Below are 22,832 nucleotides of genomic sequence, written 5' to 3'. Positions count from 1 at the left end.
GCCCTGCAGGCTATGTAGAATACAATAGACAGCTGAGAACAGGATCATCTTAACAGATCACAGTGGGATTTGACTGAAGCTTTCTTTAAGTTTTACAGGGAGGAGGGAAGCCTTATGACTGTGCTCATCCATGCTCTGCTATGTATGTATGGCTAGATACTGGTATTTGTGGTGGAAAAGCCATCATTCCTGATCTGAGCAGACTAGTTACTGTAGTATCACTGCATGGTTAGCAAAGGTCACAGGCCAGGATCGAACTCTGCTCCCTTTCCCAGCTGGCAATGCTTAATCCCACTGTCTCTTAGAAATTGCTGGCGTCTCTTCCTGGAGAAACAAGATTGCCCAGTGTAGAGAAAGCAATAGCAGTCATCTAAGGAAAGGAGCACTGCGGTGAATTAAGTGAATACAGTGAGTTAAGTTATTCAGGGCACTGTGATCTTTAACTGATGTACTAAAGTCCATGGTGGAACAAGATATACAATTCAGTGCAATCAGGCTTTTCAACAGCTGAAAAAAATGCTATATTATTAATAGCTAAGAATCGCATTAGAGATGTTTTACTGCTGTGGAAATAATTCTCCATATATGTTTACTAACAGTAAAACATATCTACTAAATAAGGCTTTAAAACTGTTAAGTATAGAAAAGTAAAATATACTAGTATTTCTTAGAATTAAAAAGGCATAAAAGTATGTCCAGTGTTAAGTCTAAATTTACTCTATTGAGAAGCTCAAGTGCCATAATCTTCAGCTTTTGATTTCCTCTTACAAAGTTTGAAGAACAAGACTAAACTACTCCAAACTGCCATGTAAGTTATCAAAACTAATGTCAGTGGGAAAGGATCAACTAAGTGTGCTACAACAATGGCAAATTAGATGCATTTTATTACTGTCTTTTAGACATCTTTATCAAGAGTTGTTACAGCTCAGTACAGAGTAAGAAACAATTTAGAGGAAGTACAGCAGCTACAGCAGTTTATAAAAAGGAGACTGACTGACCCTTTAAGCAGTGGTCATGCTGGTATAGCTCTACAATAGACAGAGCTCTAGCTCGTCATTAATGGCATCTCAGGTTTTCCATCTTTTCTATATCCCCATCAAATCAATCACTTCTTCAGAAAAAGACTATGTACCTTACTTTTGTAAAACTACTCTAATAGATTTAAAATAGTTCTAGCAGCAATAAAACAAACAGCAATGAGGACTCGACTGCTGATGGGGAAGGTGATAGGAGGACAAAATAGCATCCCTAAAGTATTGCTTGAGATTTAAAATTTTATTAGGAGAGCTAGAACTGCAGAGTTTTTACCTAAGATTTGAATCTGGGGAAGTTTTATCCTATATTGAGGATACAGCAAAAATGCATACTTCATCCCTTCCCCTAGAGAAGAGATTACTGTTAGGCCTGTCTGCAGGATACAGCAAAAATTAGGGTATGTCAAGAACCTGATTATGGTTCCATTATCCTTAGAGCATGTCTGCATCAGTTCAAGCCACATTGCTATTTAAAACTGAACCGTATTTTCTCCTGGCTGACTACAGTCCCTAAGGGAACATCCATCAGCCAAGAAGTGACTCATGCAACGCCCCAGCCTCACACTTGATACAGTCAACCTCAGGGACGACTTGTGAAAGAGCTGTCACAGCCATCTTGAAGCTAATCAAATGCTACCTCACCAGAGTTTTCCCACTGTGCAACCCGCCAGTTTTGGTGTTTGTTGTGCCGCTAATGTGAAAAAACTCTCCAAGTCTTTGGCTCTGTGAGTTTTTAAACTGTATCATTAAAAAGAGAGTTAATGGAATTAGCTAAATCCCATCTTGGTTTAAAAATGTCTTGGAAATAAAATCCGGAAGAGTGCACCAGATCAGAGGTGCTCATGGCAAGCAATTTAGCAGGAGCAGCTGAACTTCTATACATGTGTCTCACAAGTAACTACAAATTAATATATCTTTATGGAAGCAGTTCAATTAAGGTTTTAGTTGCTGAAGACGTGTTTTTAAGAGTCTTGCATAAGCCAACCGTTCAAAGTTATACTGTTTGAACTGATGAACTCATCAGCTCAGCTGGAAAACATATCAACTTAGAAATGCATTTGAAGTGCATATTGCATTAACACACAAATTTAATTTAAAGGAAGAAGCTCTTTATGGATTTTCAAACTACTACTTAAACTCTGCAAATTGTTCAATCTAAAATGCTGTGATAAAAATAGCAAAATGTTCTAGGAATGGTAACCATTGGTTTCTATTTAATGCTAAATTTTTGTCTACATGGCTCATGAATGAACAAGCGTTAAAATAAGATTTGAGAAAGCCACAATTATTTGGGAAGAAAAACGTTTTAAAGGATTGAATAATCAAGTTTCTATATCTGTCTTTGGTTTATCACAGTTAATAAAATTAAGTAGAGCCTAGCTTCATTTGAGCCTTGATGAGGTGCTTTTAGAGGAGAGATAAAAGTCAAACCAGTAATTTAGTCAGGGGCACGCTTCTACCCCACCTGCTGGCTGAGGAGAAGATTGATACGGAGTCCAACCATACACACCACCATAACTGTGCTAAAAGTGTCATATTTTATTTCAATTTGCATCTAGTCATTTGGGGAAACTGGACATACCGTGCCATGCCCTTGTCCCCCAGGAGGAGGAGTGTAAGGATGGCATGACTGATACAAGCTGAGAAACTGTGCTCTAGCTAAAGGCTTGCTACCCAGTTGCGTAAGTTCTATGTATTTCTCTATATTTTTGATTTGTAAATTATTTGAGTAACAACGTTTTGTAAACATATGAAGATTTGTGTTTATGTGTAGGGTTTTCAGAACCGGCTTCACACGAGGTAACACTTAGAAAGCACAGGAACTTAAGCATTTCCATGCTGATTCAGTCTCACTGTTCACCACCCTCAGGTCCCTACCTGGAGCACCGAGGAGCCCCACATCTTCCCAAACGAAGTGCAACCTGCGTGGAGGCACCACTCCCCTCCCCCCAGCTCCCGCCCCTGCCTCCCTGCTGGCCCCTGGCCCCGCCGCGCCATGACAGACCTAGGCTGGCTTGGGCATGCGTGTGCTAAACGCTGCCTCAAAAACCCACAGCTCAGCTCCGCGTTGAGGGCAGACAGAGTTTTGCAAGGGTGTAGTTTCTCCTGCAAACAAACGTGAAAAAAACACCCAATATTACAAAAATATTTTGCAAAGTTTCAACAGATTTAGGCAAAGGTTGTAAAGCTTTAGAACAAAAGAGAATGCATGCTTGAAGAAACACAGCATTTATGCACAAATCAGAGCAAGAGGGAGACAGAAGCACTGAAAGCTGAAGCAAGAATTATTGACGGATGATGTAGATGTCTCAAGAGCACAGAGAGCCGTGTCAGGAATATGTACACTGGAACTTTTGTTTCAATCAACCATTTGCTTACCAGACCACAGAAATGTTAGTGATCTGCTTTGGTTCACACTGCCCAACCAGGTAGTACATTTTTCTGAAGTACCTTCCGGTAGTAACTTCAAATACACGCTCAAAGTCCAGCAAACTGACGAGCAAAAGCCTCTTCAGGCTCTGTTCTTTGAAAAACGTTTCAGGTGCAGATGCTTAGGGTAGGATTACTGTACCCGTTCAGCTCAAAACGAACCCCATCAGCAGTCAAGACTCCATCTTCCTGCCCCAGGCACCGAGGACACATCCTCTCTGGTTCTACCTCACTGCTGGGGTTTTACTCCTTCCTGCTGAAGGTCAGAGAACCCAAGGTGCACATACTGCTATTTAAGCATAGTTAGCCAAAGAGGTTGCAGTGTCATGGGCTACAATCATGTGTGCAGGGCAGCACAAGAGACACATTATGGGTTTGGGTTTTTGGGGTTGTGTTTTTTTGGGTTTTGGGAAGGGTGGATGTGTGGTTTCTTTGTTGTTTGTTTTTTTTTAAGATCCCTCATCTGAACTGTGGTCAGCTTCAGGGGTCAAGAAGACAGACTGAGGACAGGGACATAATGTGAAATAGTTTACAGAGTATGTTTGTGCCAAGAATACCATTCTAGATCTCACTTTGCTACTAGAATTACAACAGAAAATTGTCTGTAGTGTGTAATATGAATACAAGCCAAATGCTCAACTAATTTCAGCAAGTTATTACATACAGACCAATAAATGGTCCTGAAGTCACACTGTCCTTGATGTTCTTAAAACATTCATTAGAGATTTAAAATTTCAGATAGAGGTATTTCTTTAGCAGACAAATTTATTTACTGTGTCAATTTTAAATGAGCTCCTGAGGCATTTCAAGGACATCTACTACTGGGTGGCAGGTTTGAAGATTATTCTTGAAAAGCTGTGCACAATCTCTACATATTTGTAAATTCATTAATTGATAAGAAGCTCTATGTCTGTAAATCTTGAAGTCTGCATATTATGTCCATTTTCTTACCAGAAGCCAGCACACTGCATAAGAAATGAAGTGTCAATAATTATAAGATTTAAATTTTAAAAAAATAAACACCCCCCAACTCTTAACTTCAGTAACACTGTATCACCTTGAAAAAATTCAAAACCATAGAGCACAGAATATTTCTTTCTTTCCCTATGGTAGATCTATAGTCTTCTTAATCTGAAGGTTTTAGGTCCTCCCTTCCCCCAAAAGGTGGGCAAGGTATGATTTGAAAAGCAAACCCCAAGAAGGAAAATAATGCAGACTCATTCTTTAATAGTCTTTAGGGTGTATTTGCTAAATGTCATGGATGATGTAGCTGATGAGGATCATCTCTCTGACTAGATTATTCATCAGTAAAAAGTGGAATGGAAGAGCAACCTAAAGTTACTGTGGGAAGTTAAATAAAACCAACCAACCAAAAAGAACCCCAAAAACAAAAAGAAGGGGAAGGAGAAGAGAAGCAGCATAGGACAGAACCAGCACTGTTTCCAACAATGATCATCCTTTCTCATTAGATGAAACAAGATGTATTTAATCAAGTAAATAAGGATATAGAAAAATTAAAGACATTTATGATTATTAAGTTTATTCTCATCACAGGTTCCCAAGATACAACTGAAATAGACCAAACTTACTCTACCTTTAAGAATTGGATGTGTTTAAAAAAATTAACACTTTTCAGTGAGCAAAACTTTAATAATACCACCATAAAACAACTATACAAAAATCATGTACATATTTTGACAGTTTTAAGTTATATATATATATATATATACTTGATTTTACTTTGTGGAAGAGTAACTTTTAACAGTTTCAGACTGTGACTGGCTACAGCTGAAAAAAAAAAAACCCAAAATAAATCTATTTTTCTCCCCTAGGGCAGTTGGAAGTTTCATAGTTCATCAGATTTGTAACAAGAGACTTATTGTACAGGTAAGCCAATACAGCTGTTCCAGAGGTGATGACTGAAAAACAATAGCATACCTAACGTCTGCCCTGTAGAGTACTGCTTTTACAGGAGGAACAAGGAAATGTGGGGCAGAAGAAACTTGCTTTTTCTTTTGGGGTGCTGGAAATCAAGCTACAAAACATGAGCCCAAAGATGGTAAGTCTTGTGCCTCCAATACTTCATTCTCTCCTGTGGCTGCTGGAGTGTAACAGTAAGAATTTAAAAACAAAACGGGAAAACACCACTCCTTTCAATTCAACATCATACTATATTATCACTAACCAGATAACAAAATTCCAAAGAGCTAAATACTTGGGATTTTGGGAAGGGGAAGAGGAAGAAAAATATTGAGGGAAAAACGTATTGTAGCTCCAAATGAATTTTACAATCTCAAAAAAATCCAGACATTTCAATGGCTGAAGTATCAGTTTGCCCTGATTTAGAAACACCAGTAAGATACTTCAGATGACACTGGTTAAAAAGTGACAGAAGCCTTCAGCTTTGAAATACAGTAATTTTTTAATTAAGGAAAAAGTGAAATACTGAAACTGGACAACTAGATTAAGATGCTATTAAAACACAACCACAGGCGTCAATAAAAATGAAGTAATTGCTTTATGTAGGTGTAAAGAGAATGTAAGTGAATAGCTAGATGTGGGTACTGCCACAACACAGTAATACCTCCAATTGCTTAACCGTACCAGCCAACTGCTGACATGGCAGAAATTCTGTTTAACATCATAGGTCTCAGTTTTATATCAGAAGATCTACAGGTATTCCTGTCTGTATTTCTTTTGGAATTGGAAAGATTAGAGGCTTGGGGTTTTTTGTTTTGTTTTGTTGTTGGTTTGGTTTTGGTTGGTCTTGTTTTGATTTTTTTTTTTTTTTTTTTAAATTTTGGGCATCTAATATTTGATGAACACATATGCAAGTACACACAAGAGAAGTGTATAGGTCTCTCAGTTTTAAATGGCATGTTTTTCCTCTTCTTCATATAATCAACATTCTTTTTTGAAGTCTTGCTTCTCCTGTCCCATGTTATGTTCTCCACTAAAATTTGTTATTCAGCTGTGCAGACTTCAATCACCAACATGTAGTACGGTATTAAGGAATTTCCTGAGTCAGGTTTATTCATCATTATCTGTAAAAAGCACGAGAGGGGGAGAGACAGAGTGAAAAGGAGTGCCAAACACACAAAATCAAGCTGGGGTAACAAAACAAACTAGAAATCACAATTTAGTAAGCGATAATACAAGAATTCACTAAGTCACCAATGAGGTGACTGTTACCAAAACTGCCTTGAAAGCACTATGGGTACAAATACTGAACACATGTCATCTTTCCTGGATTAGCGAATTTAAGATAGTTTCATCTCAAGTGGCCTGCTTCAGTTAGAAAAATTCTCTTGGAAGAGAGCAATATAGATTTTTTTTTCCTAACTTTTCTTATTTGAAGAGTATAAAACTTTTGAGACAGAAGCTCATGAACATGCCTCCGTCACTTGTCCTCTATAAACCTTTACTAGCATGGGATGTTTTCTTATGTCTGAAATTTAAAGAATTAGGGCAGGGCTAGGCAGGACTCCCAAACAAAATGCATTTTCTTCCTGTATTACTGAGCCACCTGAAATCTAAGATGGATGGTACCTCCACATCAAGTTCTTCTGAAAAATGACAATTATAAGACAAAGAGCCACATGAAATTTTCTTTTTAGAAAAGCAGTGATACTGCAACCCATTAAAAGTAGAGTTTTGGAAAAATTTTAGCTAAAAATTCATTATTTCTTAAGATAAAATTGTTTTTAATTCTGAAAGTTTTATTTTAGACTTCCATCTTCCCAATCTGCATAACTGTTTTACAAAAATTAAATAATTATACTGCACCTTTCACAAGACAACTATTGTTACACTTGATAGTATACGTACATACTGTTAAATCAGAGTGGTCAGCATGTTTAATCAAAGTTTGACACATTTTGTTGCAGGACTAAAAATACCCTTTGTGAAAAAAATAATTTTTACCACTGTAACAAAGCACAGGTATGTTTTAAAAGTACATTAGAACCTATTGTATATGACCAAGAAATAACATAAGACAAGCCATAATTGCCAGGATGTAGTGAGATTACCTTCTTGGTAGGCTCCATCTGCCATTACTAGGTGAAGTATTTTGGCATACAGGTGTTTGTGTTCATTTCCAAGAATAGTCTGAACTATGGTTGAACAAATATCAATATTTTCATCTTCATCTTCATGTATAGCCTAGAAGAAAGGACAAAAATTAAAATGGCCAAAATAAAAATGGATATAGAATTAAATAGTTCAAATTTATTAAAACAATTAATGGTTAAACCCAGAGTTTTCATGGCATTTTCTCTGTTTATATTTTAGTGTGTAGAAACAGAATAAAAGACTAAAGAAATAAGCACTGATTCTAGTCACACAGTGCAATTAGTTACCAGCACAGTCAACAGCCCTAGGTACTTGTTTCTTAAGAGTATTTTTCACTTGAGGTTATTCCACAAACCTTTATTTTCTCATAAACTTCAATGAATTTATCAAAGCCTATTTCCTGCTCCAGGTTATATCTCAACTCTTCCAAATGGCTGAAGATACTATCACATTCTTCACATTCACTGGCAATCTCTCCATCACTATTATCTATAAAGAAAGAAAACAACAGTAAAACCCCCTCAGTTCTCTTATATTCTTGATGTTGTTTCTATGCCCCTAAACTTGATATCCACACAGATCTCTAAATGTAATGAAAGCAGGTAGGCTCAGGAGCACTATACGATGTTGACAGATATTCTCAACAACCTGCAAGAAAACAGGAACAGTCCCTTTCTTAACAAGAAAGAAATTCTGAATCCCAAATGGGAAGCATCTAGCTACCTCCTCGAAAACCCCACTCAGAGTTAGCCATAAGGCTATCCATACTGAAGGAAAACAAGGTATGGTATTAAAGCAGACTTTTATTTAGCAAAGCAACGTTAGTAAGTCAAGTAACCACTCCAAATATTTCTGAGGTGGAACTGATGCAGGGTTCAGTGGCTGTTCCACACTAGGGAAAAGATCTCCTTAATGAAGCAGCTGTCTTCTAGCATAATAAGAACATGTATATTAAGGATCAGTTATTTAATTTCTGCACTGAGATGCATCTTGTTCCATGGAGCAAGTCTAAAAAAATCCAGCACTAATTTAGCTACAAAGTTACTCATTCTTTTATGAGTGCATCTCCTTTGTGTAGCACATTCAGTATGCCAATTGGTGCAATAAGTTACGTGAGAGAAGTCAAGATGATTTTGCTTATAGGCTACAGAAACCTTACAAATAGGTTTGTAACAGTCAAATGTTAGGTAAGCTTAACAAAAAAAGGTTGTATTTAAAAATACAAGATAGAGTCCCCATGTAAAATCCTATTATAAAATGCAAACTGCTTTTGCCCAAGAAAAATACTTACATAAGTCTTTTCATAATTCAAGTACTTATCTACCAAGGGAAAAATATACAACTTTCTAGATTTCAGAGCTTATATTGTCAGATCTTTAAAAACTACATAGTATTGCCTGGTAGGTCACAGACTTTGTGAGTTAGTATTAAAACTCTACTACTTTCAATTCCTGTATATGACTAGTGTAAGGTAGAATTCTGACCAAATCTTAGCCCTGATTCAAGTATCAACAGTCACATCAATAAGAAATTATCACTGAAATAAAAAGAAAAGTTGTATATGGATTAAAAACCCATTAGATGACCTCTAATCCTGTATGTAACTTCTGGATCTTGAACATATTTGGTTTCAAGTTCTGTCTGTTCCCCTGAGTTTTCAATGCCTTCCTCCTGCCCCCAACAATAAAACCTGCAATTCTTACGAAGTATCACAAATCTAGAAGGCGTGACACTGACACCAAATACTGTAATGCTTGCAACAACAGCAGAATCACAGAAATAGATAGTACTGTATGTTACCAGAGTATAACATCAGCACTGTCAAAAATGAAAGAAGATGGTACTACCCAAGTTTATTTTACCTTAAAATACTTATTGGAATGTATTATACAGATAATATCTTATAGGTATATTCACAGATGTTCAGTTTGTTAAAATTGTCTTCAATAAACCAAAATTACACAAAAGCTCTGTTTTACATTATAGATTTTCTACATCTTTTTATAACTATATTTCTAAATGCACTTGATTTTACAACAGTAGTTAAATACTTATATTTCAACCAGAATTTAAAAAACTAACTGAGATTTCAGGACATCATTGTGTATAGCTAATGCAAAATGCTAAAGAGCAGTAATAAATTTGTGTCTCATTTTTAGTCTGACTGCGTTGAAAGCTATTTTGGGCTAAGGACAAGGTTAATAATTTCATGTTCCTTTTGACTGCCTGTTAAAATTACTTAATTGTAGTGTAAGCTGGATCCCAGATACTCTAGTCATGTCAAATTGCTATTTCTTTTTCACTCTTACATTGCAGTCATGAATTATTCAAAACATATGATGTGCATAGAGTCTTTGATCTTCTTTGAAGACAAGTTTTAGACAACTAGAGGAAACAGTGACTTATAATCACTGCCTAACAAACAGCCAACATTTAATTTGCAACACTGAATGTTGCTTAGATGTTGACCTTAACATTCAGAAAGTCTAAATATTATCTGATTTTTTAAAACTTCTGTATAAAAGCTATTAGAGCTATATTTCACTGTAAGCATACAATGCAAAAACATTATTCTGTGTTTGAATTGTTAACATCGATAACTAACTTATAAAACAGGTATAACAGAAATTATACCTGACTGCCATTCTTCATTAAGTGCACTTTCACTGCTGGGGTTATTCTCATCGCCTTCATCCAGCTCTGTACCATTTGTTATGCATTCGATGACATTAGCCTTTAAAGTAGACTCCTCCTCTTCACTGAATTCCTCACTAGGCTGCTCCCTAAGCAACTGTTCCATTGAGGCCTGGAGTTCCTGCAAATCTGTGTCTGCCTCTTCAAACGTACTAAAAAAAAGTGATATAAAGTTTACATAATTAATACTTTACAAGACAAACCCTGTAGGAAGAGCTCATCTCATTTGTTCAGCCAATGTAGCTGGTGGGGGGGCAGGGAAGAGACAAGTATTTGTGTCCTCAGTCCAACATGATCACAGCACTGATAACCACTGTATCATGCAAGACACATGGAACAGATTAACTAAACAGATACCAGACCATTTCGTAAAAAGATGATGATAGGTCCTCAATTCAACTTTATTAGTAAGATAATTTAAAAATCTTTGTATTTGTGCACTATTATTGAACCCTGGCAAGTATAACATTCCCAATCCAGATAAAAATGTATCTGGAGCAAAAAGAGATCTAGATATTTCATCATAATAGATATACCAGATCACTTTATCCCTGCAGACTACCCAAGCTGCAGGGAATAGTCAAGAGCCAGGATTTTTAAGTCCCTGAAAGAATTATGGGGACATGAAGAACATCCCAATGCAACAGTAAAGAAGATAGGTGAGTGAAATTCCCACAATGTATGAAAAAAGGAAGTATTCAAGAAATCTTTATTTCTGGAAGAAAGGTAGCCATCAACTTTGATCTGCTTCAGCGAAATGCAAGGTGCAGAAGCCAGACAGAATAGCATCTTGGATGGAATTTGGAAAGGAAATTCAGACAGCTATTGTAAGCAGTACATCAGCTTCTCAATTCTCTGGAACAAGACTCAAAGTAAATAATGATCCAATACAGGATTTTTAAATTTGAATAAAAACCCCATGCTGGTATACTGTGTATAATTGTTGGTGTCTAACCAAAAATATTCTTGATCTAAGATGCCTGTTGAAATACTTGATAAACTCGATACACTCACATATCCTCAGAATCAGAGTGTCCTTCTTTGGCTTGCTCATCTTCCGTATCATCTATTTCAAGATTATGTTGATGCTGCACATCTGCTACACTGGGAACATCAACTAAAGTTCTGTACAGTTTGCAAAGATCTGGGAGCGAACACGTTCTCAGCATCTGCAAAAGTAATAGAAAGCCTGTTTGGTAACAACACTAAAACCAGTCTGAGATTACAAAATACTTTAAAGTAAGATTTTTTTTGTCCTTTTTCATTTGAAGGTCAGTTTCAAAACAACAATGTGTCCAGCACAGATACTCTAATCGTTGAAAATTTGACATCTTGAATTTTGCCTCTCAGCTTAAAGGAAAGCTTCTGACTTTACAGGTTACAGTGATTGAAAACCTTTAAGAACATCAAATGACACAAAGATCCTGGTTTTGTGCAGATTTGTTTGTTACTTTGATGTCTCTCTAAAGAGAAGGAACGTTCCAGTAGATAATATATATATATATGCAATTGTTTACAATGTATGTATGTCAATCACAGCTTAGAACAATTTAAGTAGCTGACAAAGGAATATTTTTTTAAATGTCACTTTATTATTTCTCTAGGTTGGTCAGTGAAAATAGTGACTTTTGTTTATGGTATATTCCAAGGCAGTTCCATAGTATTAGAAAGAAGTTCATTACAAGAAGTATTAGAAAGAAGTTCAAATTACAACAGTAATTTGTTGCAATGGAAATAAAGCAACATGGAAACAAAGTAAGTGTTTGCTCAGTGATCTACCAGATCTCTCTTTTAAGAGGAATCCCCCAGAATTACTAAATATTCACCACAGTGTTAATAAAACAAGAGACAAGACCTAATCTGCATTAAGAAGTTTTACCAATAAGCCTCACCTTCCTTCAGCATAGCTCTGAATACATGCATGTTCACTGTTTGCTCCTAATGAAAAATTTTTAATGAAAGAAAATTTCCTCAGCTGCAGTTTACAGCAGGACAGTGTATTCACATACATGCTCAAGTATCAAATCTGTCAGCTCAGGGCCAGAATATTATTGCAATCAAAGCGGTGACCAACCCTTTTTGAACACCACTACCAAAGTGAAGGAACAATGAGGAGACTGACTACCCCATCATTTCAAAGCTTGCAGGTATTTTGAAAAATGCTTTTTTCCCATTAGCCTACTTCTGTTAGCATACAGACAGGACACTAACTCTTGTCTGCCCTGCTCCCTGATAAAGGCTTCCTTGGTTTCTGAGTAAGAGCTGCAGCAGAGGTATATTTGGGAAATTCCAGAAAGTTACATTTGCAGATACTGCAAAGAAGTACTGAATGTCCTCTTGTTGCAACCAAATGAGAAAAGGGAATTTCGCTCTCTTTCATTAAGTCTCCTGCAGCAGTAACACCACCACATCTGTTGCTTTTCTCCAAGCTCTCTGCTATTATGTAGAGCTCATCTGGTACTGCATTAACAATTCTGTGACAAACACTTATGGCTGAAACATGTACCAAATACACAGTAACAAGAGACATACTGAAGCAGTTCATACTGATACACTGAAGAACTTCATTATAAAGCATATCCATTACTTTCTAAATCTGATAAGGGTACAAAGAATGTTCATCTTCCCCCTATCCACAAGTTAGCTTTTCTGTAATCATTGTCTAACTGCCAAACAGCTTCATAAACTAGGAAAGTTAATGATAGACTAACTCTTGGGAAATCAAAATTAAGAGTCATAAATCCATTGATGTGAATATACAGATTGTGAGAACAGATGCAAGCTTGTCAAGAAGCCTTATTTTCCCAGATGCAAACAGCACTATCCCTGATATTATGCTTCCTAGCAATGCATCAACCAATAGATATTATCCAATATTCAATTTATCATCAATAGTGCAACTTCTTTCATGCACTCACAAAAAAAGGCTGGGAGTCAAAAGAAGAAACATTCTTCCTTACCTGGCATTCCACCACCTAGAAAATCCTTTACCACATACTGACTGCATGCAACACAGGTGTGCAGGTTTCCCGAGAACCCTTGCCACCATTGTTTCTCAAAAAAGCAGCTGCCCTTTTGCTCACTTTCCACTTTAGAACCCAGGCAAGTACTGCATGTGATTTAAGAAGTCTGTTTCATCTACTAGTTCCATAACTATTGTTAAAATATTTTAAATTCATATCAAAACCAGGTTCCACCACCCTATTCTCATTTCACAGACTGTGAGCTGTCACTCAAACCTATGTAACTAGTCAGGAAACGCCCTCAAGAAAGTAGTTGGTTCCATTCGCTCTCCTTCAAGTCTTCCGGCTTCACAGCCAGAACCTGTGCTAGGTGGCTAAATCCTACAGGAAAAGGCCCAATCACTTGGTTGCCAGAAATGACAAGATACCTTTGCTGATCTGTTCAGTGCTTATGTTCATGATGGCAAGGTAGTGTTAAGTCTGAAAAAGTGCACAAAAGGGAGAAAGTAGATATGAGAAGGAAGGAATTTCCTCATGCAGTCCCTCAATTATGTCTCAGAGAAGTGGTGGCACTGCTCTGCAAACGCCTGGACATAGAGTGCTAAGGGTGAAACCACAGACTCTCACTGCTGTGCGAGTCCTGCTGATACAATGAAGGCAGTGCACCATACTGCAGGGCAGCCTGGCTAGACAAATACCAACACCTGCTGAAACAGTTACGCCATCTGTTCTGGACTCATTCAGCCTCAGTAAGAAAATAAGAATAGTATTACTATAGAAAAACAAGTATTGCTTTTTATTTTTTTAAACTTGCCTTGGGGTCGTTTGCATCAAAAAGCCCTGTAGAAAGTCCAATCAACAACGAACTTTTGCCTTTTTTTTTTGCTGGTGATACGGAACGTGAACGAGGTACAAAAGGCTCTTCCTGTGAAGACTGAGCTGACAGAACTGGTGAGGCTGTTGGTACAGCTGTGGGCTGCATTACCCTCTGGAATAAGGGTTCAGGTTGCAGAGAGTCACTGGAACAAGTTTCTGATGTGGTAAAAGAAAGTCTGTTACAAATTGAAATAAAAACCCCAAGCTCTAAGCAAAAGGTAACTAAAGTGAATATAACTAACTGATTTCTGTTGTACAATTAAAGGGGAAAATAATAGATAGCACTGTAAAAGTATTAAAATTTCTTGGGATTATTTTAGTAAATACATTATAATGTGAAATTCTCCTATTTTAACTTATTGAGAATATACAGCCCTCAGCTACAGCCTGTTCTGTTCTCATGACTTCTAGTTTCTTTTTATCCAGTCCATGCCTGAAATTATGGTGTCATCCATTTTCACCTGCTGCTTCCTGCCTTATACTAGATTTCTTTGAAGTCACCTCAACATAATTTACCCAAACACTGGAGAAAAACCCCAGTTTGCTTAAGCCACCCATAAACAGATGCAATATCATCACCAGTGGTACTTGATAGTATTGACAATGTATCTTCTATTCTACTGTAAAATACGCAGACCTTCTGAAGTTACTTCAAAGGCCTCCAAGAGCAAGCAATTCTTCTACACAGTAAAGATAAAAAATTATCATTAGCAGCTGCTTAAAGCATGTTTTTATCCAAGCTGCAGGTCAATATTAATTTGAGATGTCTATAAACAAAGCAATACTTTTTATTTACACTTTTATTATGTAATCAGATTTCATAACATTTTAAATAGTAATTTTAAAAGGTTGTAACATTCTGAAATTTAACATTCACTTCTAATTATCAGTGTGGGCCACTGTCCTGTTCATCTATAAATGGTTTCTTCCAAAGTGGCAAAAGTAACATCCACAATTTGTCTTCCTAATCCATCAGAAATTTCCTTTTTAGAAGTATTAACTCAAGAAGAAAATGAAAACGGAAAACCTGCTCTTTCGGGGATAGTGAAGAAGTGAGAAGGGATGTCTCAAATACTCCACACTGCCAGCTAAAATAAACAAAACAGGAGACTTCGACTGACCTTCTGGAGCTTCCTTTTGTGGTTGCAGCTTGTCAAGCACTAATTTCTCAGAAGCTGCCTCATTTTTTCTGTCACATGGTGTCCTATTATAAAATACCATATCCAGGGGAAACGCCATGTAAAAATAGTCATTAGTCTACTGAAAAAGTCACCAAGTACAGTAAAAGTAACATGTCAGACAAGCAATGAAGCTTTAGCTAAGCTTAACATTTTAACTGATGTATCTAAATCCTTCTCAGTTACAGGTAGTTGTTTGAACTGGAGAGAGAGGGATCAGAAGAAGACAGTACTTACTTGTCCTCTTCCTCTTTTACCCACACTTCATGAACAGTGATGGGAAATTCCTTACTCTCGTGCTTTTTATCTTCTGTTTCTTCCAACATCTCTGCTTCCAAATCATCAGGCTCTAAAATTAATAAAGTCATATACCTCATTAAAAATGAATCCCAGCCAAACAAAAAGACAGGAGAGACTATACATTTTAAGATTATACTTAAATCCTTCAGCTTTAATAATTTTCTGCATTTTGCAGAAACAACTGAAGTTTTGTAACCCCAGAGGTAAAAGCTTGTTTCTGATACAAAGAAAGTATCTTACAGCTCCAATGAACTATGCTTTCTATAAACCTCAGTAACATTCCCCCAGATGTCAGCAGGGTGCTGGTATACAGGGGAAAAGATTCCAGCACAATTGATGGGGAGAAACAAACGAAAAACCCCAACAGCAACAAAATCTTGGAAGCACTTTAGAATTCCATATTCTAGAGAGTTTTCTATAAGCACATAAAAACGGTTTCTGGAAATTTACAAGATACGTTAGTGAATCAAATTACAACACAGGCATAGCAAGCACTTGGTCCTACCTAAAAGGTGTTAATAAAAAAAATGCACACTACTTATGGGAAGATATAAAATTATACAGGATCATTACTTCCCTCACTGAATTGGAAAACAGATTGTAATTAGAACTACTAACGAAACGACTTACCATCCAGCATAATAGGTTTGCTCTGCACCTGGGTAGGTCCAGCTCTCTGAGATTCTTCTGGTACAGTCATGTCAGACTCTGTGACACCAACTGGTACTGAAGACTGAGCTCCAACAGCAGGAAAAGCTTTCTCTTCCTTCTCCTCTGATGAGGACTGATGGCCTCCTTCAAGAAGTTCCGCAGTACCTAACACAAAATTATTCTATTATTTAAACAGTGTTTTGGCACAGTTTGATAATAAACTACAATGTGGCTACAAGGCAAGTTGAAAACTTTTGTTTCTTTAAAGGAAAACAATAGAAAAGTTTGCATGCTTTTATTATAAGTACTATGAAGAAGCAGCCAGAAATACTAAAATTTGAGTTTTACTTGCTACATTATCATTAGTGTAAGTTTATACTTGGAAAAAATGCAAGTCCTTTTGTTCTTGGAAAGGACAAAAAGCAGGAGCTCACCAGAAAAAAAAATCCACTGATATGGTAAGGCATATGCTAACAAGAAGGTTACACGACCTACCTAATACCATATTCAGTTGATCACATCCTTTTAAAAAGGTTGTTTCTATTAATAAGCAAAGTCCAAGACTTCTCAACAAAATGAAGATCCTTCCCTTTCAGCACATCCTTCTTAATTTCTTACCACTCCACTAAGTGTGAAATATTTTGGTGTCTTTCAGTATCAGCTTGTGCTGACATTTTCTAAGAACATTTAGAACTGAGGCAACACTCAGAAGTGGAAAGCAAGAGCAAGCATAGAATATGCTTCTGAGTTGCTTCAGAATATGCTTCAAAGTTGTTCTCAGTAAACCAACTGGCAATCTGGCACTTCCTACACTTGCAGTGCAGATAATTACCAGCTGTGCTTACCATTTATTACATCTAGTTCCTCAAGTAAGTCAGTCTGCAGCTGTAACTCTGCTTCTCCTAGGATCTTCAGGACTGAATCAGTAGGGCTTTTGCCCCAGACTTTCCTGTGGGGTTCACCAATATCTAACCTAATTACTTCCCCCAGAGTTTGACCTGCTGAGACACAAACACAGATAAAGAAACTTTTAGAAATTAGAAACTTTTATTCACTTTCTATATAGTAAACAAACAAACAACCTCCACAAAACTAAAAGCTACAAAGCCAGAACTCATATCACCTCACCCCAAGTCAGACAGCCCAAAGACTGTGCTCAGAAGTCTGGAGTTTTTCTTTTGCCAATTCCATTTAATAATAGGAGTTATTAAATGCCAGTTAACATCTGCAACTTAAGAGCAGCAGGAGATCTTTTCAGCAATTCAGGCACTCCAAAAGAAAACAGTACGAGAAATGTTTAAAACTGGCATGAGATGGTCTTAACTTTACCTGAAATGGGAAACTAGAAAGTCTCTTGTCCTGCTATCCTTTGACATTTCTTTCTGCTATTTCTCCCTCCAAGGAAAACAGAGGGTATAATGCAACAAAGAGTAATAGAGCAAAAGAAGGTTCTTGATCTTCTAACATTCTAGCCAAGTAAAACTACTATGCTATGAAGTAAGTCTGTCACATTTTCAATGATTATTTAGTTCTACAATGTGAAACAGATCCTTAATAAGACACACTGAAACCAGGAAAAAGGTCTTCCACCCACAAGACCAGAGAAGGCAGACAGAAACACAGGCTTGATTTAAAAAAAGAAAAAAGCTAAGAAGGGTGCAATAAAAGTAACATATAAATTGAGAAAACCCTCAGTTTTTATTGTTCTACTGATAACATAAAAGGATTTTGAAGTTAAATAAGAAACTTTCATGCATCTTAAGTGCTTTTTATTCTTTCCATTAAATTAATGCCTTTTTAAAAGACACTTAAAGAAAGCTCAAAGAAAGTAACCATGCATTTAATTAGGTAACTATTTATTGAAATCAGGAAATTATTTTTTGAATCTCCTGCAGGCCATTTAATTACTCAGCCTGTGCCTTATACCTTATCCAAGGGAATACCAGAAGCAGATAACACACAACAAGACGATAATAATAGAGTACTTGCTTTATAAAAACAGACTCATGGTAAACTGATTTACTAATGTCATGGTGACATAAAAAAAAAAGTACTTACGGTCTGTTCCACAGAGAGAATCTTCCATCGATAACTGAGCTAGAGGAACTACCAACTCAGATGCCCCAGATTCCCATTTTTTGCGATCTCCTAGAAGTGGATGGTCACCTTCTTGTTGTTCCTTACCATCTTCAGACCCAGCTGATTCAGAGATATTTTTACACTCCTTTTTTCCTTTCTCATCTTCTTGAGCTTTAAGATTTTGATTTAATCTTCTCAGTATTTCTCGTTTATTCTGAAATAAGGGTCAACATATATCACTTAAACCAGTACCTTTCTTAAAAGGAAAACTAAATGAAACTGAATATAATTTGACATACTTGCATTGCAAAATCTGGCTTTTTTATTTCCTCCTCAGCTTCCTGGACAGCAGTTACATTTTCATCCTTTAAGTCCAAGAAACATGAAACACAATGTAGAAGAGTAAGTCAGAAAAAAATAATCTTGAGAAATATTAATAGACATAATAGTGAAAAGTCACCTCTAAAACCTTTTCACTGACAACTGCAGATAGACTGAAACAGAATGTATGATACTTCTGTTTTTATGGGGCTTCCCAAAGACAGAATTTCAAGGGCAGCTTCTGTCTTTGAACTGTTCACTATCTGAAAGTGCTGAGCAAATCAGACTCAGTTTAAGCAGGCAAGTTCAGAGCACAGAAGATGTAGAGAAAAAGCTAGATATGACCTCTACAGCAAAATGCCACCAAATTCCAAAGCTAGAAATGAGTCATTCTATAAGAAAACAAAAAAGTGGACAGAGTCAAAGAGTACCTGTAAAGGAAAGCAGAAGAGAAGAGACAACTTTAGTGATATGTAAAATAATCAAACTAAAAATTGGAAGGCAAAAATGTAGAACTTATAATCTTTGTGTACAAGGCCTGTCTTCTCCAATTCCAATTGCTCTGTGTGCTCATTTTTAGTCAGTTATAGTCACCATCTTGCATTACCGTAAGACAAACTATCCACATGGAAAAAAACGTGCTAATGATTTAGATTTGTCAAAACACGATTTGTTTATTTTTCCAGCTATCAACTGACATATTCCAGTGTATTACGTTTTTCTCTACACTATTTAGCATTAAGTTTCACTATATTCCCACAGTCCTAGCCTTCAGGGTTGTACACAGTATATAATCCCACACTACACTGAAATCTAGAAATAGCTTAGGTAAAAACACAAAAGTTAGCATTCAAATTAACACAGATTGTGTTAAAAACTCAAATTGTACAATGATTCACTCATATGCTCAGTTTCACAATTGTTATTTAAATCAAATGGTGGTAGTCAAGATAAACATGCAAGCATTTATAGTATCAGGACCCACGATCACAGCAAACAGAAATTAGTAAGTCTCTAACACTGTTTTAGACAACAAGAGACAACACTATCAGATTCAAGTCCTTTAACCTTTATGTTCAGCACATACTTTCAAACTCACTGAAAACAAGAATTAATATAAAATAGTCCTATCATTCAAAATGTATTTTCTCACTTCTACCAGGATACAGACTCCTTATGTCCCCTCTTCAAGAGGCTGATGAAAATGCTAGTTAGTTATGTCTTCTTCCACTAATCATGGCTGCCTTGATCAAAACTGAAATTGCAGCCAAGGGTTCATCATAAGCCATTTTGTTTGATCTCACTGAATTTGAGTTTCAGTGTACAGATGCATTTCAACAGCTTCCAAATTTTGGTTTCTTCTTACATATTTTTTTTTCCTTTCCCTAATTAGAAGCAAAAAGTATCCTTAATGACTTCTTTTCTACCTAATCTACACATTCTTCTAAAAATTCTTTTTCAAATCAGTCGTTTTTTTTGTGTGTTTGGGTTGGGGTTTTTTTCCTTCATTAATTTTACCCTCTTAGCAAAAGTACCTACCACACCCACTTCCTTCAAAGCAGAAGTCATGGAGATGACTGGTGTACCGGGCTTCACTGGAAGTTGTGGCTTAGGAAGAGCTGCTCCAAGCTCTTGTAGCCCATGCACAGGACTGTGTTCTGTAGCTCCCATATGAAAAGGCACATTAGGATTCTTTACCCCTTTTGCTATCAGCTGTATAGATTCAATTAAAAAAATTTCAATTAGAGAATTACCTTCAAGACTTTGCACATTAAACACAGTATTATCAAATAGGCTCATGTAAACCTTAGAAAAGGGCAATAATGCTGCATGTTTCCACACAAAAGACAACTGCCAACTGCACATGTGAACTATTTCCAGTTTATCAGCTTCACAACATCCTGCTTTTTGTAGCGATATATTACTAGTTGGACTTGTCACTCCACAGCACACAGAAATAAAGAAAGATTAAGTACACTTTGGTAAATTACAGGTCATTAATAAAATACTTAAGGTGATCCTAATAATTCTTAGCTTTGATGTTCTTAAATTCTTGAATCAAATTCTTTATTCAAGTATACCTAGGACTAGGCTTCTAATAAGGGAATTCTGACTGACAGATGCTCTTCACAGTTTCAGAAGGCAAACTAATTATCTAAGCTTGAAAAATCACAGTATAGGATTTTAGTTATACAAACATACGGTACTACATACTTTGACTGCGTGTAACAGATTTATTTTCTTACATGTTCTTCCCAGGCTCTTTTCTCTCTTTCATATGCTTCCTTTCTCTTTCGCTCTAACTGTTCTTTCAGAACTGCAGCTCGAGCATTTGCTTGGGCCTATAGTAAACAAACAAGCAAAAAAAGACTAACTTAAAATCATAATAAGCATTAGTGCCCCATTCCATGGAACATTTAAAAAAGAAACATTCTTGGATTACTTCATCTTCCTTTCTCTCACCTATTACTGTATAGACTGAGAATGGACTCCACTGACAATCAAAAATCACCACACAAGCATAACAACTGATCTTCTATGTTGAAAATAACGGCAACAACTCAAAATTTAGTAACAGTTCTTGATTTGCACGGTTATATTTTTAGTGTACATAGCAATCTTAAAGAGAGGAATGTAAAATTAAAATCTCTACTTAAAATTAGTTTTGAATCCCAATGCACTAATCAGATAATATTAAATATTCAGTTTAAACTTTACAAACTTACTCAACACAGAAAGCTTCAGTTGCTGTTTCACCTCTAGTTTTATGGTTAGCTTGTTTTTACATTGCTCTTTGCAGATGATGGGGAAAAAAAATTGTAGAATAGATAAATACTTGCCATGTATTGTATGGTAGAGATAGTTATTGATATAAAAACACCACATAGAATAAAGTTCCAATCAAACACTGAACTTCTGTGAAATATTTACTTTAAACGTACTTTATCACAGAGGTATCTAGCTCACCTTCCAATTCCAGTCCACATGTAGCCTTTATCAGCAGTTCTGCCTTCCTTTATTCTTTTAACCACTAACACCTTTATTTTTAAGGTACATCTTCCTTTCCCTTTCAGTATCAAAATGCTATTTTAGTTATACAAAATTGCCTTTAGGACTAAAGCTAACCTAGAGATAAATCTCAAAGGCAGGGGTAGGAAAAATCCTTGACTTGCTATGCTGTGTCACAACATATTTTAAAGTCACAGAGATAAAACAGTTGAGCAGAGTTGTTACCTCAATACAGTTAAAATAAAAAAACTTCTTGTAGTGGATGTATGAACAAACTATTGACAGCAAAATGAAATGTAAGAAACTTAGTGAGATACGAAACCAATCTGATATAGTAAGTTCCATCTCCTCCCTCCCCAGAATTACCTTCTGCGCTTCTATCTTTTTGCGTTTCAGTTCTGCTTCTTCACTTGATTCTTGTCCATCAGAACTGGCAGCTTCATTCTGCAAAAGAAGAGTCCTAAGAGAATTATCATTAATTCATGTATTTAAAAGCTGAGTGGTAAGTTACTACTCAGATTATTTAGACTAACTGTATGACTAACATGGGTCATAATTTCACTAGGTCACTCCTCACTCAAATGTAATGTCTACTTGGACAAAACTTAATCTTTGAGATTTGTGGGGGGTTTTGTTTATTTGTTTAGGTTTGGGGGTATGAGTGTGTTTGGCTTTAAAAGATATGAAGCTTTTACAAGCCAGGAAGAACGTAATGTGCCTGGTGTTGCATGGGAAGTGACCTGATGATGCTGGGCTCTCACCTGCCACCTCTCATCACTGCTGCATGCTCTGCAGGTAAGGTATACAAGAAAGCTTTGATGCTCTAGAATTCCATTTTCTTTCACTGTATGTGCTCCAAAGAAGGTAGAATCGGTGAGGGGGAAAATGGTAACAAGTAAAAATATATAAGGTCTACCTCTGAAATACCTGTTTTCAATCTCTCTTACTTCTTTCCATGGCCTCTGCATATTCCTATTTACAAAACAGACAGAGCTATACAAAAAGGTTCTGACAGGAGCTTTTTATTGTTCGTGACCAACTTGTGCAGACCTTTTAAATAAAAGAAACAATTTAGAAGGCCTATTTAGTAGCTTTCTCGCAGTATAAGAAAAAGAGTATTATCAGAAATAATTTGGCAAAACACAAACAAGAATATTAGGTAATTTAAGTGAAAACAAAAAAAAATAAGGTCATGCCCACCTTGGCTTCAGTCAGCCAACAAG

General features: G+C 36.4%; 1 protein-coding gene across 22 annotated transcripts in view; it reads right to left on the bottom strand.

The window, feature by feature from the left end:
* Positions 1 to 4,979: 4,979 nt before the first annotated feature.
* NEK1 (NIMA related kinase 1) overlaps positions 4,980 to 22,832 on the bottom strand; it is a 47,211-nt gene continuing 29,358 nt past the window's right edge. For 13 of the 22 annotated variants that reach the window (XM_074822829.1, XM_074822825.1, XM_074822828.1 and 10 more), the window contains 15 exons: positions 21,976 to 22,053; positions 20,847 to 20,942; positions 20,140 to 20,313; positions 18,579 to 18,644; positions 18,259 to 18,493; positions 17,046 to 17,201; positions 16,180 to 16,365; positions 15,487 to 15,598; positions 15,193 to 15,275; positions 14,010 to 14,227; positions 11,247 to 11,401; positions 10,173 to 10,384; positions 7,894 to 8,027; positions 7,496 to 7,628; positions 4,980 to 6,508 (listed from right to left, as the gene is read on the bottom strand). In XM_074822829.1, the coding sequence (XP_074678930.1) occupies positions 6,495 to 6,508; positions 7,496 to 7,628; positions 7,894 to 8,027; positions 10,173 to 10,384; positions 11,247 to 11,401; positions 14,010 to 14,227; positions 15,193 to 15,275; positions 15,487 to 15,598; positions 16,180 to 16,365; positions 17,046 to 17,201; positions 18,259 to 18,493; positions 18,579 to 18,644; positions 20,140 to 20,313; positions 20,847 to 20,942; positions 21,976 to 22,053 (2,052 nt within the window). In that variant the 3' untranslated portion in view covers positions 4,980 to 6,494. Of the gene's footprint in view, positions 6,509 to 7,495; positions 7,629 to 7,893; positions 8,028 to 10,172; positions 10,385 to 11,246; positions 11,402 to 14,009; positions 14,228 to 15,192; positions 15,276 to 15,486; positions 15,599 to 16,179; positions 16,366 to 17,045; positions 17,202 to 18,258; positions 18,494 to 18,578; positions 18,645 to 20,139; positions 20,314 to 20,814; positions 20,943 to 21,975; positions 22,070 to 22,832 lie in introns of those variants that run through there. The other 9 variants (XM_074822831.1, XM_074822833.1, XM_074822836.1 and 6 more) reach the window with 4 other exon arrangements.

This window comes from Strix aluco, chromosome 4 (genome assembly GCF_031877795.1).
Source record: "Strix aluco isolate bStrAlu1 chromosome 4, bStrAlu1.hap1, whole genome shotgun sequence".
Taxonomy (NCBI): domain Eukaryota; kingdom Metazoa; phylum Chordata; class Aves; order Strigiformes; family Strigidae; genus Strix; species Strix aluco.
This window is presented reverse-complemented; position numbering and strand designations above follow the sequence as displayed.